Source organism: Dendrobium catenatum, unplaced genomic scaffold (assembly GCF_001605985.2).
Source record: "Dendrobium catenatum unplaced genomic scaffold, ASM160598v2 fragScaff_scaffold_1483, whole genome shotgun sequence".
In the NCBI taxonomy this organism is placed as follows: domain Eukaryota; kingdom Viridiplantae; phylum Streptophyta; class Magnoliopsida; order Asparagales; family Orchidaceae; genus Dendrobium; species Dendrobium catenatum.
This window is the reverse complement of record NW_021319945.1, coordinates 2,232,774-2,250,052: the sequence shown is the minus strand read 5'-3', so window position 1 is coordinate 2,250,052 and position 17,279 is coordinate 2,232,774. Positions and strand designations below refer to the sequence as shown.

At 37.0% G+C, this 17,279-nt stretch overlaps 1 protein-coding gene across 1 annotated transcript; it reads left to right on the top strand.

Annotated features, from left to right (window-relative positions):
- Positions 1 to 4,055: 4,055 nt before the first annotated feature.
- LOC110115440 (ubiquitin carboxyl-terminal hydrolase 16-like) lies at positions 4,056 to 15,822 on the top strand. The gene is made up of 2 exons (XM_020848665.2): positions 4,056 to 4,513; positions 15,765 to 15,822. The coding sequence occupies exons 1-2, from the start codon at positions 4,203 to 4,205 to the stop codon at positions 15,781 to 15,783; spliced, it is 330 nt and encodes a 109-aa protein (XP_020704324.1). The 5' UTR covers positions 4,056 to 4,202; the 3' UTR covers positions 15,784 to 15,822.
- The last annotated feature ends 1,457 nt before the right edge of the window (positions 15,823 to 17,279 follow it).

Genomic DNA, 17,279 nt, shown 5'->3' with positions numbered 1-17,279 from the left:
TTTCTCCAGAATAATGGAAATTTAATGCATGCCAAAGACACTTATAATATCTTTAATGAAAGCTTAAATAAAGGGTTTAAAAAATCCAAAAAAATTAATTCTACCATCAACGATCGTACATTACAATTGCAGGACCGTCTAGTGCGATGTGCAGAATTTGACCTGACAATATTGTACGATCACCAAATAGCACACTACGAACAGTACGATGTTGGGGATCATTCTTGCCGATTAGATGAATAATTATGGTATTTCATCTAGGATGATCAAGTATCGTCCATGTATCTCTTGGGTTGTCCAGTACGATCTTCATTAATCATCCAGGATGATCGGATTGAACAAATTAACTATATTTAGTCCTCTAATAACATGATCAATTTAGGCATTATCATAGATTGTCCAGTACGATATACATCATCATTGACAATTAAAACAAAATATGAAATTTAAAATCTTGCTAAAATAATGATTGGTGGTTATTTTTCATGATCATAATTGATCGTCTAGTACGATTAGTTAGATGAGCTGATCGTATAGTATGAAATAAATCGTACAGTACGATTAGTTCAAAATTTGAATATCTGGTTTTGATTCAATTTCACTCCCCCTGAGTGTGTGTGTACATTGTCACCAAGCTAACATACACCCTTATAAGACTTAACTCAAAAAATAAAAAATATATTAATGAATATTAAAAAAATCTTTATAGCATAACTTATTCAACCTAATCTTGAGCCTTGAATTTTTGTTGAATTGTGCATAATGTTCCTGAAATGTTAGTGCACACACAAACAAATATACACTATGAATACAAGTAGACATACAAATGTGAGTCACAATGTTTGTTATCATAAAAAACATAAACTCGTGAGTTCGAATTGCAAGACATACGACAGTGGCCAATCCTAACTAGGGGTGAAAGTGAGCCGAGCCGGCCCAATCCAGCTCATTTATGGGCTCGCATACTGAACTTATTGAGCTCACAAGTCGAGTTCAAGCTTGATGAGGTTCGGCTCGTGAGCTCGCAAGTGGACTCATAATTAATTATTTATTTAATTAAAATAATATATACTATTTATTATAATATAGGTTAATGTATACAGTATAAAAGATGGCATATTGGCAGATACTTTTCATTAATGCAAGCTTTTCATTAATGCGGCTACTTTTCATTTATCATAATATATGTTAATTACTTAATTCATATAGTATAAAAGTGACGGATGCCAATTCACAGTTCATTACCTCATTTCAAGTGATGGCTTCTTTTCATTAATGTAAATTATCATCCTAAGTTTGAAATATGGGATCCAAACGATAGACACAACCCAGAAATGAGAACCTAAGCGGGAAAAAATAAAAAAATTTGGATGGATGCGAAACAATGGACACATAGTACGGCACAAAATCGTGCGGCTCATGAGCCGGCTCGTGCTCATTTATGGTGGGACGAGTTCGAGTACGAGTTCGAGCTTACTTTCCGACTAACAAGCTGAGCTCGATGGTGCTAAAACTCAACTCGTTTACACTTCTACTTCTAACTGTCGGTAGTGCGCCAACCTAAAAGAATAACTTTGATTGTAGAATGTTCGTTTGTAAATATATAGAGGTTGTCATCCAATATCAGGCTGTCAACTGGATTGAGCATAAATACTGACAATTCAGGACAGAACTCGCACACTCCATTCTTTGTGCAACCAAAAAGTAATTGATCCGAAGTTGTCATTCATTATTTGTACAAAGAATTTGTGTTTCTATTTGTACAGAGAAATTTTCATTCATTATTTGTATATATATATTCTTCATTTGTATTTGATAATCTTGATTTGTAACTGTAATTTTATACATATTCTTTGTAGACATAATTTCTATAGAGATAATTTATGTGTAATTTTATGCATAAGTGTAGAAAATAAACAAAAACACTACACAATGGTACGTATAGAAAATGGAACAAAACATAAAGTTAAGATATTCTATTAAGTTGATTATGCGAATAGAAAATAAATAGTACACAACGATACATAGCAGTACACAACAATAATATATAGCATATGCGCTTCCCATCATAATTCTTACATATTCTGCTATCGATTGTGATTGAGCGAGAATATATTTATATGTGAAACATTCTGGTATGTTTGAGAACTTCACCTGACTCGATGGTTCTCCGGGTGTACATTATTTTTTACTAAATTATTTTTTTTATCACATGGCAATACACAAAAAATACAACGGTACACAACAACGGGACATAGAAACAGTAATACCCAATAATAATACATATCAAATTATGTTTTTTATCTGAACTTGCACATAATCCAAACTTACATCTAAGCATGTGCAGAGCAATATAAATTCAGATGAGTAAAAAAGATTTGAATGATACACCATAAGCCATTAAAAACTCTACATTTTTCAAATGAAAAATAATAAAACCTCTTTGGAGTTTTGAGTATACCAATAATATTCCCCACTTATCTCGTAATTCATTGCGGTAAGTCTTTCTGGATGTTTTGTGTAATGCCTTCCATCTCCTTGTAGAATTAGACTTCCTCCAAACCGGTTTCCATTTTCATATCATCTTTCTCACTTTTCTTTCTCACCTTTATTCTAAAGAGAAGTTTTGTCTCAGGTGGCGTAAATAGTTGGTCAATATCCTAAACGCTAGACATTATCAAATTTATGTTCAATTTTCTCTTTTAGACCAGGCCAGGTCGCCGGTCCGCACAATAAATTTGGAAAATAAATGTTAAATATTTGTATATATATATTCTTCATTTGTATTTGATAATCTTGATTTGTAACTGTAATTTTATACATATTCTTTGTAGACATAATTTCTATAGAGATAATTTATGTGTAATTGTATGCATAAGTGTAGAAAATAAACAAAAACACTACACAACGGTACTTATAGAAAATGGAACAAAACATAAAGGTGAGATATTCTATTAAGTTGATTATGCGAATAGAAAATAAATAGTACACAATGATACATAGCAGTACACAACAACGGTACATAGCATATGCGCTTCCCATCATAATTCTTATATATTCTGCTATCAATTGGGCATTTGATGGACCGAGAATATATTTATATGTGAAACATTCTGGTATGTTTGAGAACTTCACCTGACTCGATGGTTCTCCGGGTGTACATTATTTTTCACCAAATTATTTTTTTTATCACATGACAATACACAAAAAATACAACGGTACACAACAACGGGACATAGAAACCGTAATACCCAACAATAATACATATCAAATTATGTTTTTTATCTGGACTTGCACACATAATCCAAACTTACATCTAAGCATGTGCAGAGCAATCTAAATTCAGATGAGTAAAAAAGATTTGAATGATACACCATAAGCCATTAAAAACTCTACATTTTCAAATGAAAAATAGTAAAACCTTTTTGGAGTTTTGAATATACCAATAATATTCCCGACTTATCTCGTAGTTCGTTGCGGTAAGTCTTTCTGGATGTTTTGCGTAACGCCTTCCATTTCCTTGTAGAATTCGACTTACTCCAAACCGGTTTCCATTTTCATAACATCTTTCTCACTTTTCTTTATCACCTTTATTCTAAAGAGAAGTTCTGTCTCAGGTGGTGTAAATAGTTGGTCAATATCCTAAACGCTAGACATTATCACATTTATGTTCAATTTTCTCTTTTAGACCAGGCCAGGTCGCCGGTCCGCACAATAAATTTGGAAAACAAATGTTAAATAATATAATTTTTTCGAGTTTGATCCAGAGCCATCGGGCGGCCATAGAGAGCTACCTCCGAACTCTGCACATAAAATAATTTATCATCTCCTTGGCTATTAGCAATAAGGCATTAAGGCTTCATTTGAGATGATTTTTTTATTGTTTCTTAAAGTAATTAGTTATTATAAAAAATTTAATTTTTGTATAAAAAAATTATTTTAAGAAGTGATAAAAATGTTGTCTCGTATAAAGTTTTTCTCATATAAAATCTAAAATTTTATTTGGAACAATTTTTTTTTATTGCTTAAAACGTCTCAAATTGTGCAGCTGTTGGATTTACGGGAGCCGTTAGATTGGGAACAAGCACGCGGGAGGGATTCCGCGGTAGACGTGGATGCACTTTAGCCGGAGCGGAATCTATGAGGTCTTCGGCGGGGTTTTTGGTGGCAAAGGCGGTGCAGTGGCGACGGACGGAGAATAGATGTCCTACTGGTGGGATCGTGGTTTGGGTGGTGCGGTGCTCTTGTTGTGCTTCGTCTTGTTTCCGGCAATCGCGCTGGTGGTTCGTTGGAAATTGAGGCTCGCGGATGCAAAGCTGACGGAGATCATACGCCTTGTGAGGTTCGCAGCGGCCGAGGCGGAGAGGGCCGAGATGGAGGCAGCTGTATTCGCCTCAGCGTCGAACCCGCCAGCCTCGGTTGTTATCGTAGGCGGAGCTGTGATGTCGAATTGTGCCGTTTGTCATAACCCCACCACCAGCCGTTGCGCACGATGCAAGGTCGTCAAGTACTGGTTAGTTGCTTTTTTTTAGTTGATTGATTTTGTTTTGACTGTGAAATTGTATTAATCTAGTTTGGGGCAAAGTTTGGTCAGGATTCGGGTGTATTTTTCTGTTTACGAATCTGTTTCCTTGGAAAAACTAATCTGATGCTAGATTTGTTGATAGCTTTCTTCAACCTGGGTACTAGGTGACGAGGAAACGTAAGTGATGTTTACCTTAAATAAAAAATACGATAGCTAGATTTGTTGATAGCTTTCTTCAACCTGGGTACTAGGGTACGTTTTTGATTCTTCACTTAAATAAAAAAGAAAAGAAAATATTATGCTTCAAGCTAACCACACTGGGGACGAGGAAACGTAAGTGATGTTTACTGCATCATTAGTAAAATTGTCCTTAGGCATATATTATTGGTTTGTTACAAGTTGGTTATAGTATTCTAAAATATTCTTGATTTCTCTAGGTTTCTTGCTAGCTTATAAATATAGGAGTTCTAAGAGGGAAGTAATATGAATTAGTATTTTTGGAATTAAAACAGTATTTTCACTGTTTTTTTTGGGTGTTTGAGCTGTTTAGCTCTTGTAGTTTTCTTCATCATGCTTCTTTGGTGATTCTCCCCACATCAGATGGTATCAGAGCCAGGTATGACCCTTGACGTTGATCAGGGCCCTGGACTGCAGATAAATCAACCCTTGACGTCGATCGGGGTTTTGGATGCTTGGGGAAGGCCATGTATGAAGCTAGGATGTCGACGACGTTCGAAGCCTCCACCAGCCGGCAGCCATACCTGCGAACGTACACATCCATCCGCAATCAACCCCTCGCGATCGACCTATACCGTCGATCGGAGCTCGTGTCATTGGTTTTTCAATCCGCGCGAACAGCCGCGACGGCATCCACGGCACTCGCGACAGCAGGCATCCATGCCAGTCTTGCGCAAATCAGGCTCCGCCTTCGCTCCCGAGCATGACCAGCCACACTTCACTCCTGCGTGTGACCAGATCCCGCAATCCGAACCGCCAACAGCTTCCCTTCGCTCCAGCAAGCCACCTTCGGTCTCCACTCTAGCACGCAACCCGAACCCGCAGTCCAGCACCCGAGCATGCTCCATCTACACGCACCAATCTCCATCAGCCGGCAATCATACCGGCGATTCGACCTCCAACCGGAAACCGCGATTGGATCTGTATCGACGACAATCAAACATTTCTCACGATTCAGATCAGCTCCCGCCCTCGGCTTCGCATTCCGCAATGCCGAGCCTAGCTCCGCTCCGCCCCATCTTCCTGCCCCACACTTCATGATGTAGTGGATCGGCGGAAGTCGATACCTGCAAGAAGGATTTGAAAACTCCCAATCCAGGGAAGAAGAAGAAGAAAGCTTTTCAAGCTTCAAAAGGTGTATATATCATTCAATGATCCCTCTCTTACAATAGCTTGTATATTTATAGGGTAAAAGGAGTATTCTAGAAACTAGTGGTAACAAACTAAGATAAAGTAATCCTAAGGACAATATAACTAAAGATGTTCCTACATCACTTCAACATGCGCTCCTCCACACGGCCCGCGTCATCATTTCACTCATTCGCCCGTGATCATTGCCTCACTTTGCTCATCTACTTTTAGCAAGTGCAGAAATCCGAAATTGCTCCATGAATTCCAAACTCTGTTATTCAACTGCTCTGCCAATTCCATTTTGATCGATAAGATGGCTATCTTCTCCCCCGCATGGCTCACAGGTTCGCATTCCTTTTCTGTATTGGGGAGGCAGTCCACTTGGATGATAGGTTGACAAAGCTTCCACATCAGGGCATCGTCATCTGCACTTAAATCGGAGTCGTCAGCTGACGAATCAACTTCTATTGCCCCTTTGCAGCTGGAGTCTCCGGTTGGGCAGTTTCTCTTTGAGATCCTCCTTAGTTACCCTCATCTTGTTCCCGCCACTATTGACCTGCAGTTGCATTTGATTCAACCCGCTTGTGATGAGGATAAGAGCAATGATGAGTCATCCTCTTCTGGCACCAAGCTAGTTTTGCACAGGAGAATTGTTGAATTGAAGGCTAATGGAAGGAGAAGGGCTCTTGAAAATATTATATGTTATTCGGAGGATGAGAAGATGGTGCAGCTCCATTCTCATGAGACTTATGAGATGAGCAAGAATCATCTCGCACTCATTTTAGTACTCCACCATCTCTTCATCATCCAAAACCTGTCCGAACCAAACCTCATCCAAGAGTTCCGCGAACAACACTTTCGGTGCCGATTCACTCGATCGTCCTCGTCTGCACGATACCACTCGAGCATCCAAGATCCAGCATCCGCCTCCGTGCGCGACACCAGTGCTCATTAATCTTCATCTGCATCGCAACGTTTTGCCTCCATCAGTTGATGTTGATGTTGTGGCTTCTAGCGGAGCTAGCGGGAGCAGGGGTGATCCCAGACTCTACCAAGCATGTGATAGGCTATGATGGAAATTGGCTATTTGCTCCCTCAGGTTGTTTGCTCAAATACAAGATAAATGGCGATTTTGAGATCTGTCCCAGGCCTGCGACCAAATCCCGTTCGCATGGACTCCACCCCGTGCCTCGTCTTTCTTCGTGCCAGAGGAGAATGATGCAGAGCATCATTAGTAAAATTGTTCCTTAGGCATATATTATTGGTTTGTTACAAGTTGGTTATAGTATTCTAGAATGTTCTTGATTTCTCTAAGTTTCTTGCTAGCTTATAAATATAGGAGTTCTAAGCGGGAAGTAATATGAATTAGTATTTTTGGAATTAAAACAGTATTGTCACTGTTTTTTTTTTTGGTGTTTGAGCTGTTTAGTTCTTGTAGTTTTCTTCATCATGCTTCTTTGGTGATTCTCCCCACATCATTTAATGAGGCTATGGAGTTTCTGCAATATATTATAGGATCAAAAAATTTCTTTCTATTTTGTATTGAGGCGTTGGGGCAGATTATAGGATAAAAAATATTTCCTTTTTTAAATATTTTGTAGTCTCCAACGAGGATACTGCTGCTTATTTTATTCTAGGCAGATAGTGGGCGAATTGAAATAAATAGTTAATTATCTTATTCTATTGCCCTCCCTCCCTCTCCTCTCCTCTCCTCTAGTTCTTTCGAGAAATTATTAGGTGCAAAGTCCAGACGTAGAGATATATTCGGACTCCAATAAAATATTGACACGTGGATATTCAATTGGATTTATTTTTTTACTTTATATATTTAATGTGTCCGCAAAACTTTAAGCCAAATGTACCAAAAAATGCAGCCAAAGCACTGTTAAAGCGTAAAGCACAATCAAAGCACAATAAAAAGAGCAGTCAAAGCGCACAAAAAAAAATGTAACTAAAACGCACTCCACTGTCATATTTTAAGTGGATGTCCGGACGTGTCTCTACGTCCGGACTCCGCACCTAATAATTTCTCTATTCTTTGGTTGTACTAAGGTTTGGTAAAAATGAAATTTGAAGGCTAGCTATTGTGATTATGGTTTACGTTATCGTCTTCACAACTAGGGTAGTAGGGGCATTGGTCGAGATTTTTATTTCCTAGTGGAAACTTTGCTTTATGGTGGCGTATTAATTGGTAGTTTTTCTGATCGCTGATGGCTTTCTTTGCCATCTTATTCCTTCCGACTGAGGATAATAATGACACTACTCTCCTTGGTCTATTGGTTGAGAGCTTAGGCTTCCAACTAAGAGGTCCAAGGTTCGAGTCTATGTGTATGCGTTGTGTGTGTGAGTTTGACTTAATTGGCCTAAATGTCCCAAAAAAAAAAAAAGATAATAATGGAACGTGGAATGATAAATAACAAGGTTTGGATCATTCATGATTTTAATATCGTTAGAAATAGAAGTTTAATATTCCATGTTATTTTGTTGTTGTATGGCTGATTTAGTGATTGGCATTTTGTTATGGTTTCATATGACTAGATCAAACTTCAAGATAAAACACATCTCTGTACATGGAACTGTTTAGAATTAAATTGACATAGAAGATAGACAACAAAAGAAAATGGGGAATTTCAATAAATCCCCTCTCTTCAACAATAATTATTTTTGTTGTAAAATATCAAGAACTTTCTCCCCAAATTGTTCCAAATCTAGGTGATCTTCTATATATAAATGGCCATCAAATATGGTTATATCGATTTTTATCTTGAAATCACTGAGCACACATTTTTGTAGAGGACACCATCGCGGGATGATCTAGAAATAGTTGTTTAACTTTTGAATATTAACTGGAGTGGTTGGTCCACTGTCGAGGATTCCCAACTTCATTGGTTTCATGAAGATTCGGACGAGCCAATGAATTATGTTGTCAGGGATGCTATAGAGCCCAATCCATTGCAATGGTTTCATAGTTTGCTCATATGGTTGCAAAGTTCACTGATGTGGTTTCGGAGTGAGTTTTTTCTCATGCTTGAAGTTCTAAGCTCCCTCGTATTTCCATTACAAATTATTGGAAATTCGATGTCAACACATCCATGACTTAACCTTAGTTCTCGAGTCAATTTAGTGTAGAAGTGGAAAAACAAGTAGAAGAAAGCATAGAAGTCATGGAAATCTCTTTTCTATTCAATAATAGTTCTTTTTGTGGGAAAATATCAAACATCATATACACACACATATAGTTAACATAGTAAATGAGGAGGAAACTGAGTGGAAGTTTGGTGAGCTGCTTCATTTTGTCTTCTTCTCTAAAATTGCTTGATGAAATTTGGTGAGTTGTATGGAACTGCCATCTAGTGGTTGGTTGCTATATACATCCACAATATTGAATGTGGTTGATGTTCAAATATGAATGGAGAGAAACGATCTAAGCATTGCCATTTATGTGTCCTTCGACAGAGAAAGGTCCAAGTTTTTGAGGTTAAGTGTCGATAGGGAGGCACTTCTTGAGAAGGTGCATTATAGCTAAGTCACCCATAATAAAATACTTTATGCCGATTACCTTAATTAACTTGTTTCTTATACGATAAAGTTGTGCTTATTAATTTGTTTGTTACATCTCAAAGCATAATACTAAAATATGTAGCCATTAGTTAAACATGTTTACTTCAGAGTTCAGGAATGGCTGCTATATCTAGGGGTGTTAAAACAGGTCAACCGGTTAGGTTCAGGTCCAACCCAAAGTTGACCAGCCCGAATTTGGTTTACTCGAACCCCACCCATTTAATAAATGGGTCAAAAAATTGAATCCGAGCCCCCTAGCAACCTAAACTTGATCCGATAATTCATTTTAATTAAAAAATGTATTTAATTAGCATATTAATCATCAATTTTAGGTTAATTGATAAAAAAGAAGATTATACTAATAAAAAAATTAATTTAACAAAAAATACTCAATGGATTATTTTTTGGTCAAAATCGGGTTGGACGATCAACTCGAATCCGATATGTTTAATAAAAGTAAGAATGCACGACCTAAACCCAATGTGTTTATTAAACGGGTCAACCCAAACCTAGATTTTTCAGGTTAGGTTGGCGGGTTGGGCTATTTGTTGATACCCCTAGTTATATCCACGATATGTTTGGGCAATGTATTATTATTGATAAAGCTGAAAGAACTTTGCGCTATAGATTGATTAACCATAGAATTGTAAGCAAATTTAGGTCGTTCAAAACTTCATACCATAGTTTTTGATGATCTACTATAAGGTAGCTAATTTTATTGCTTAAATGCTCAATTAGTGGTCTCAATGTGTCCATCCGTTAGATGTTGATAAGCTGAACACAATGAAAGTTCGGTTTGAATGCACTTCCATAACTCCTGTCAGAAGTAGTTATATTATATTAAGCTATGTGGTAATTCATTTAGTCTCACAATTTCTCTAAAGAAGGTATGAGCAATATTGAGTGCATCTAAAATCTTATTGCATGAACAAAATTTGCTATTTTACTGAATCTATTTATGTTGGGATTTTTTCAAGGAAGACGAACCTCATTGAGCTTCTTGGAAAAGAGGGAGGAGAGGGAAGAGTGGGAGAGAGCAAACCGAACAGATTTCTTTATTGATTGGCTTGCTCTCTATTACACCCTATTTCTTATGGGCAACAATGGCCACACAAAGCAGCACACCAAAGACAATACAAGTTATACAACAAACAGAATAAAGTATAATGAAACAATTAACAAAAATCCGAACCAATATCTAACGAATTTCACTTTGGTCCATATTTTACAAAACATTTGATTCAATCCAACATTCTCCCAAATTTGCCGCCACTGCTAAGCTGGCATTTGCTTTGAGCCTGGCTCCTTGCAGTTTCAACAAATTACGACAATTTATCTTTAAAGTGCCCCTCTTTCTGGCAATAGAAGCATTTCTTGTTGGATTTGTTCCTTTTGAATTTTGATATTCCTCTTGCAATTAGAATACTATCAGTATTATTTTCTTTATGTTCATATTTTCTTTGAACATCCTTTTGACATCAAGACATATTTTTCCTCTGTCATTGTCAATGTTTGCTTCCCATACAACATAGTGTTAACAATGTGCTCATGTGTTTTTGGTAAAGAGCTGAGGAGTATAATTCCTTGATCTTCTTCGTCTATTACCACATCGACATTCTTGAGGTCAAGAATCTGCTTAGTAAAATCATCCAAATGTTTTCTAAGCTCCTTTGCTTCTTCCATTTGGAGTGTGTATAATTGTTTCTTCCAAAATTGTTGATTAGTAAGAGATCTTTTCATATAAATTGATTCAAGCTTCCGCCATACCTCTAATGCCGAGTCTTCTTCAACAACCTCTCTCAACACTTCGTCACCAAGAGAAAGGAGAATGGTACTGTATGCCTTCAATTGCATTTCTCTAGCTCTGACCTTGTCAGTAACTGCAACAATATTCTCCTCAGAAATGGCATTGGCAAGGCCTTGATGGACCTGTAAAGACTTTATCTTTATCTGCCATAAGCTGAAATCATTCCCCCCATTGAACTTGTCGATATCAAACATTTGCATCGACATGATCAAGAAACAAGAACTCGATCTGCACCCCAACGTCACCAATCTACTTTTGCTCACAAGATCTTACCAGAAATAACAAGAAAATATCCTTGTTGTTTGTGTTTGACCCGAACACTTAAGCAGAACCTCACCTTTCTCTTGCCTATGTGGAATCTGCTTCGATTTCTCAATTGTGGAATCAAACCATGACTACTGCTCCACCAGGCTACTTCGACCTAGGTAGCTTCTCCCGTGCGAAATCGCGCTCCGACCCTTGACCCGACTTTTCACCCCCATGCTAGCCTTGGCCGAACCCTACTTCTACTCGGGGTGTCTATATTTGATACGACCCGAAAACCCGGCTCAAACTCGATCCAAAAATTTCAGGTTAGGGTCAACCCGGACCTAAAACGGGTTGAGTTCGGGTTAAGCAAATCAACCCGTTCAAAAATCAGGTCAGGTTCGAGTTTATCCAGTAATCTGAAATTGACATGTTTTGAACCGAAAACCCGTTTTGACCTGGAAATCCGAGATTGATCCGTCTTTGACAAAAAAAAAAGGATATTGGCTCATTTTTTGACCAGAAAACTAGAATTTTTAGTCGGTCTAGGGTCATTCGGGTCACGTCGAGCTGATCCGGACCCGAAGCGGGTCGGGTTCGGGTCCAAAAAACTGACCCTTTTTCAAAATGGGTCGAGTTCGGGTTGAACCAAATACCGGAATGCGACTTGTGACCCGAAATTGACACCCCTAGCTCCTACGACAGGCCGTCGCTCCCCCTGTCGCACCGCGTCTCGCACACACTTCGGCCTACACACTCCGAGTTCCTGTGTCCTGCGCCTAGCACATGCACTCGCTCATCGTGCACCGCCTAAACATGTTCGCTTTCGCCCGACTTCGATCCTGCAGCCCGTGTCCTCTCTTTGGCCCTATGCGACTGTCTGCACCCTGAGTGCATTTACCCACGCATACTACTACCTGCGACTAGCTCACGCACAATCGTGCCACCCTATTCGCACTTACAACTTTGGCCGGTCTATGCCTCTCATGCGCTTGTGCGCGCAACTTCTGCCCGATAACAGACCCACACATAGGGGTGTAAACGAGTCGAGTCGAGTTGAGTATTTGCCTTATCAAGCCTGGCTCGTTTAATCCTTAATGAGCTCGAGCTTGATTAGTAGGCTCGAGATCGACTCGTTTAAAAAATATCAAGCTCGAGCTCGACTCGAAAGCTCGAGCTCGTTTGAAAAGCTCGAGCTCGTTTAAAAAGCTCGAACTCAACTCTTTTAATTGGCATGAGTCTTTAATTTTAAACCAAAATTTTCTCTTTTTTTGGAATTTTTTTCGTCTAACACTTAATTAAAATTTGTTTTCAACAATAAAAAAAAAACTTAACTAATTATAAAATGTCTAGAACTTTAACTATTAATTTCTTTAAAAAAATTTAAGTTGTAGAAGAATCTATATATTATGAGCAATCATCTTTTTTTAAAAAAAAATTATTTAAAAATTTGATCAATATCAACTTATCAACTGCAATTTTTATATGATTAAGTACTATAAAAACTTGAATAACATAGAAATAGAACTTTCAATAATATAAAAATTTGACCAAATTGCATTTCATATCATCATTACAAAAAAAGCAATTGGAATCATACAACTCATTAAGAAGTTTCAGAATAGAGCACAAGTAAAAACTGAATAGAAGATATAACTATATATTCCTTGTATGTCTGATATTTGGTTGTTCCATATTCTTAAATTTCTTCCATCTCTACTCTCTAGTACCAATTAATATGATAAAAACTTGTAAAATTAAGATAAAAGCAAAATAATAATTATTTTAGAAATGGGGTAAAAAGAAAAATATTATCTTACAAAAGGTAAAACGGAAGGAATCACATATTTCTACAGACAAAATTCATAAGCATTCTTACCGCTCAAACCTAACAAGCAAAATTATCCACCATATGTTTTTGATGGATAGCATAAAAAAACTACGGAATGACCAAGCAAGTAATTGTGAACTGCATGAGCTCCCAAACATAGATTCCCAGCTACTGCTAATGTTTGAAAAAGAAAAGCTTAACTTAATTATCATATGCAACTTTATAGATCTTATTATCAGGAAAAGCTTACAAGCAAGAAATAATAAGCACGTGTAATGAGTAAGAAAGCCGAATAAGCTGTACAAAGCTTAGCTGCAAAGAGAGCTGTACAACCTATGAGCTTCATTTTGCAATGAGTATAGCACTATTCCAAAAGAATTCATATATATATCGTTAAAAAACTAGTAATTTGTTCTTTTTTTTTTTCTTATTTTCTCTGATGCAATTTTCTTTGTTTAAATATAGACATGATAAATGGGAGTTGAGGTTGTATGAAAAAAAATTATATCAGAATAGGTATGTCTATCGTTGTGGTAATGCTGCTTCAGAGAAAATTTCAGATATAATCAGATCTGTTAAATTCAATGTATAAGAGATAAAATTTTGCATCAGAATATAAGAAGAGAAAAATTTTAAGATTTATTTTAATTGAAATTACTGAATTTAATTTTGTCAGTGAGTGATATCTGAATTTATTAGTAGATTTATCTGAAGAGCAAATGAACTTGCAAGCAAAGAGAACTGTACAACTTGTAAGAAAGCAGAATGAGCTTCATTATGCAATGAGTATATGCCTATTGGTGAAACAGCTCAAATTCAAGAAATAAGTGTTGTACTAGTATAGTGTAGAAGGTAATGGAACACAAAGTTGAATATATTTCTGACCTCAAATTTTCTCATGTAATTGGTAAGACAATCTCCACATCTTCATCTTCTTCTTTCTCCTACAATGTAAAACCCTTCAAAAAGCTATTTTTTTTAGTGCTGTTAGTCCCGTACGAATTGCCTTAGTCCCGGACGAACTGAAGAAAATTGTGAAGAAATCTGTCATTTTCGTCTGTACGAACCTGGAACAGTCAGGACGAACCGTCAGTACGAACTGAAGAAATCTGTATGGTTCGTCTGTACGAACCTGGAAGGGTCGGGACGAACCGTCGGTACGAACCGAGATAGAGAGTTTCATCCAGGGGCGAAAATTTGGAATTTAATTTTCGTCTGGACGATTTGATCCAGAGAAGATCGTCCCGGGACGATCGGGACATCGTCCGGGACGATCCTGCTTAATAAATATCTGAATAGTGCCGATTTTGAAGAGAGAGAAAGCCCAGGAGAGAGAAAAACGAAGGGAAAAGAAGAAAAGTGGATTTTTGGGCGACTTCAATCTGTTTTCGTCCGTCGCCGTAGTTGGGAAAGTTGACCGACTCGAGGTAAGACACATTCCGCCTTTCTCAATTTTCAGAAACGAGATTTTTGACGTACTTTCTGTTCCGAATTTCGTTTCCGTTAGCGAATTTCTGGTATTATTTTCTTCCGACAAAGGTTTTACATCGTAACTTTTGGTGTGTTTCTGAGCTGATAATTATGCACGTTTTGGATATTTTCTGGAAGATTTTTACCGGATATTTTGAATTCTGTGGCGTTTTAATTGATTTGCAAATTATCAGGATGTTGAAAAATGTTTTGTCAGTACAATGGAAGTCTTATAATGTTGTTGTGAATATTTTGTGATAATTTGGTAAATTTCTGAATCTGTGAATTTTGTGTAAATTCCGTATACTGCCGTTATGCCGCTGGTTTTTCGTACGAATTCTGCTTTTGTCCTGAATTGTACATTGAATGAATTGATTAATTGTATGCTATCAGAAGGGAGTTATAAGGGTTCAGAATCCTATGTGATTCCGTTGTCTGGGTCCGGGAAGGGAGACATAAGGGGAAGTTCTGAAATATGAAATTCTGTATATCTGTTCTGTTCTGGTGCTATAAGCACAAAAGGGAGCTATAAGGGAAAGTTCTGGTGCTATAAGCACAAAAGGGAGCCATAAGGGGAAGAGGGAAAGTTCTTACATCTGGAAGGAAGTTCTGTTCTGAAATTATCTGTTATGTAAAACTGTAATGTGATTATTTCTAATTTATTTATGTACGATTCTGATTTATTCCATACGATCCTATCTGATCTGTGATTTGAAGCTTTGTGATCTCTGTTCTGAACTCGGATTTGGATATGACTCCAGTTTTCTGTATCTGGTGTATGATTTCTGATTGATCTGTTATCTGTTCTGTCTGTTATATGATTTCTGTACGATTGTTCGAATTCTGTACGGAGACTTTTCTGATATGTTTTCTGATGTGAGTTTCTGATTATTTTGATTGGTGAGTGATGTTTTGCTGAGCTGTTAGCTCATCCTTATTTTCTGCGTGATTTTCAGGTTCTGGGAAAGGGAATGAAGTCTTGGATTAGCAATCCTGTGTCTGATCTGAGATTAGGTACTTTATACTTTTGATTTTTGTGCAGTCATGACTTTTCTGTTATATTTTGTTCTGTTCTTTCTGTCTGTAGTTATGCACTGTATCTGTATATGATTATTTTGATAAAAGAAAAGATAGATGAATTGTTATGTATTTGAATGTTTATAGTAGCTCTGTGTTTTTCTGTCTATTTAATATTTGGAAGAAAGTCTGAAGCAAATTCCAAAACTAGATCCTGGATTTTCAATAGTTCCGTCGCGGTCCGATGCGAGCGGGATCCGTCCCGGTCGGGTTGGGTCGTGACATACAATAGCAAAGATAATTGAATGTTCATATATAAGTTGTTTGGGATACCAAACAAATGTGTTCTACCTCATGAATAAGAATTATTACCTTAACCCTTCCCTTCAGGCCATAGTGGCAACGAACCCAGTTGGATCCACATAAAAGAGCTTGCACAATGTCAACCCCTAATTTTGATCGATATGTATCAACTACTCTTTCTCCAGCTGTTGCCCGTGAATATTTCACAAAAAAAGGTGACATACTCTTCAAAATTAAATTGAATCCAAATTCTTCAACAATTGAAAATGGTTTCTCATTAATTAATATATAATGTGCAATCATCTCCCTAACTTTTTGATGATCATATTTAAAGGTGGTCAACATTCCACCATCTTGACTGCTTTGGGAGAATGAGTTCTCTAAATCTGTTGGTTGAAAATGTAAAATTTTCTGTTTTTTTAAGGCACGAATCCTAGCAGCACAATAGTTCAAATGCCTTTTAAATTGTGTAGTAGCACTAGTAACTCTAATAAGTAGTTGTTTTTTACAATGCACACATTCTCCTTTTCTTTGCCCAGCTGGAAGAATTACTTCCTTAAATTCATCCCAAACTTTGGATCTTTTTTACCTTTTATTTTTTCCTATAATAACATCAACTTCATCAATATCATTTACTTGATTTTCATTAGTCCACTTCTCGACCTCTTCGTCAATCCCATTGTCATCAATATGTGTATTATCCTCATTCGCAGGTTGACTACCAACATAAGAATGAATATGATTATCAAGTCTTTCAATCCCGGTATTTGCAGGTTCAATATTATCTCCTTCCATACTTACTGGTGTTGACATTCTAAACAAAATAACAATAGCATGAAAATTGATGACATCTATAAAAAAAAACTGATAGAACTACCAAAACTCTCAACAAAAACTATAAGAATTGTGAAAGAGTAAAAATATAACTGTTAGCAGCCAAAAAAAAGCCTCATCTAACATTTAAAATATGAAAAAAAAAAAATTCTATGAACATATATCTAAACTAAACTCAACAGATCTGCTTTAAAAAAAATTTCAGAAAAATTCTACGAAGACTTGAAGTTTGCTGTTTCAATTTTATGAATGCTCAATGAGCCAACAAGCCGTCAACATCTCTATCATCATACCAGTCAGATCAAACAATAAAAACT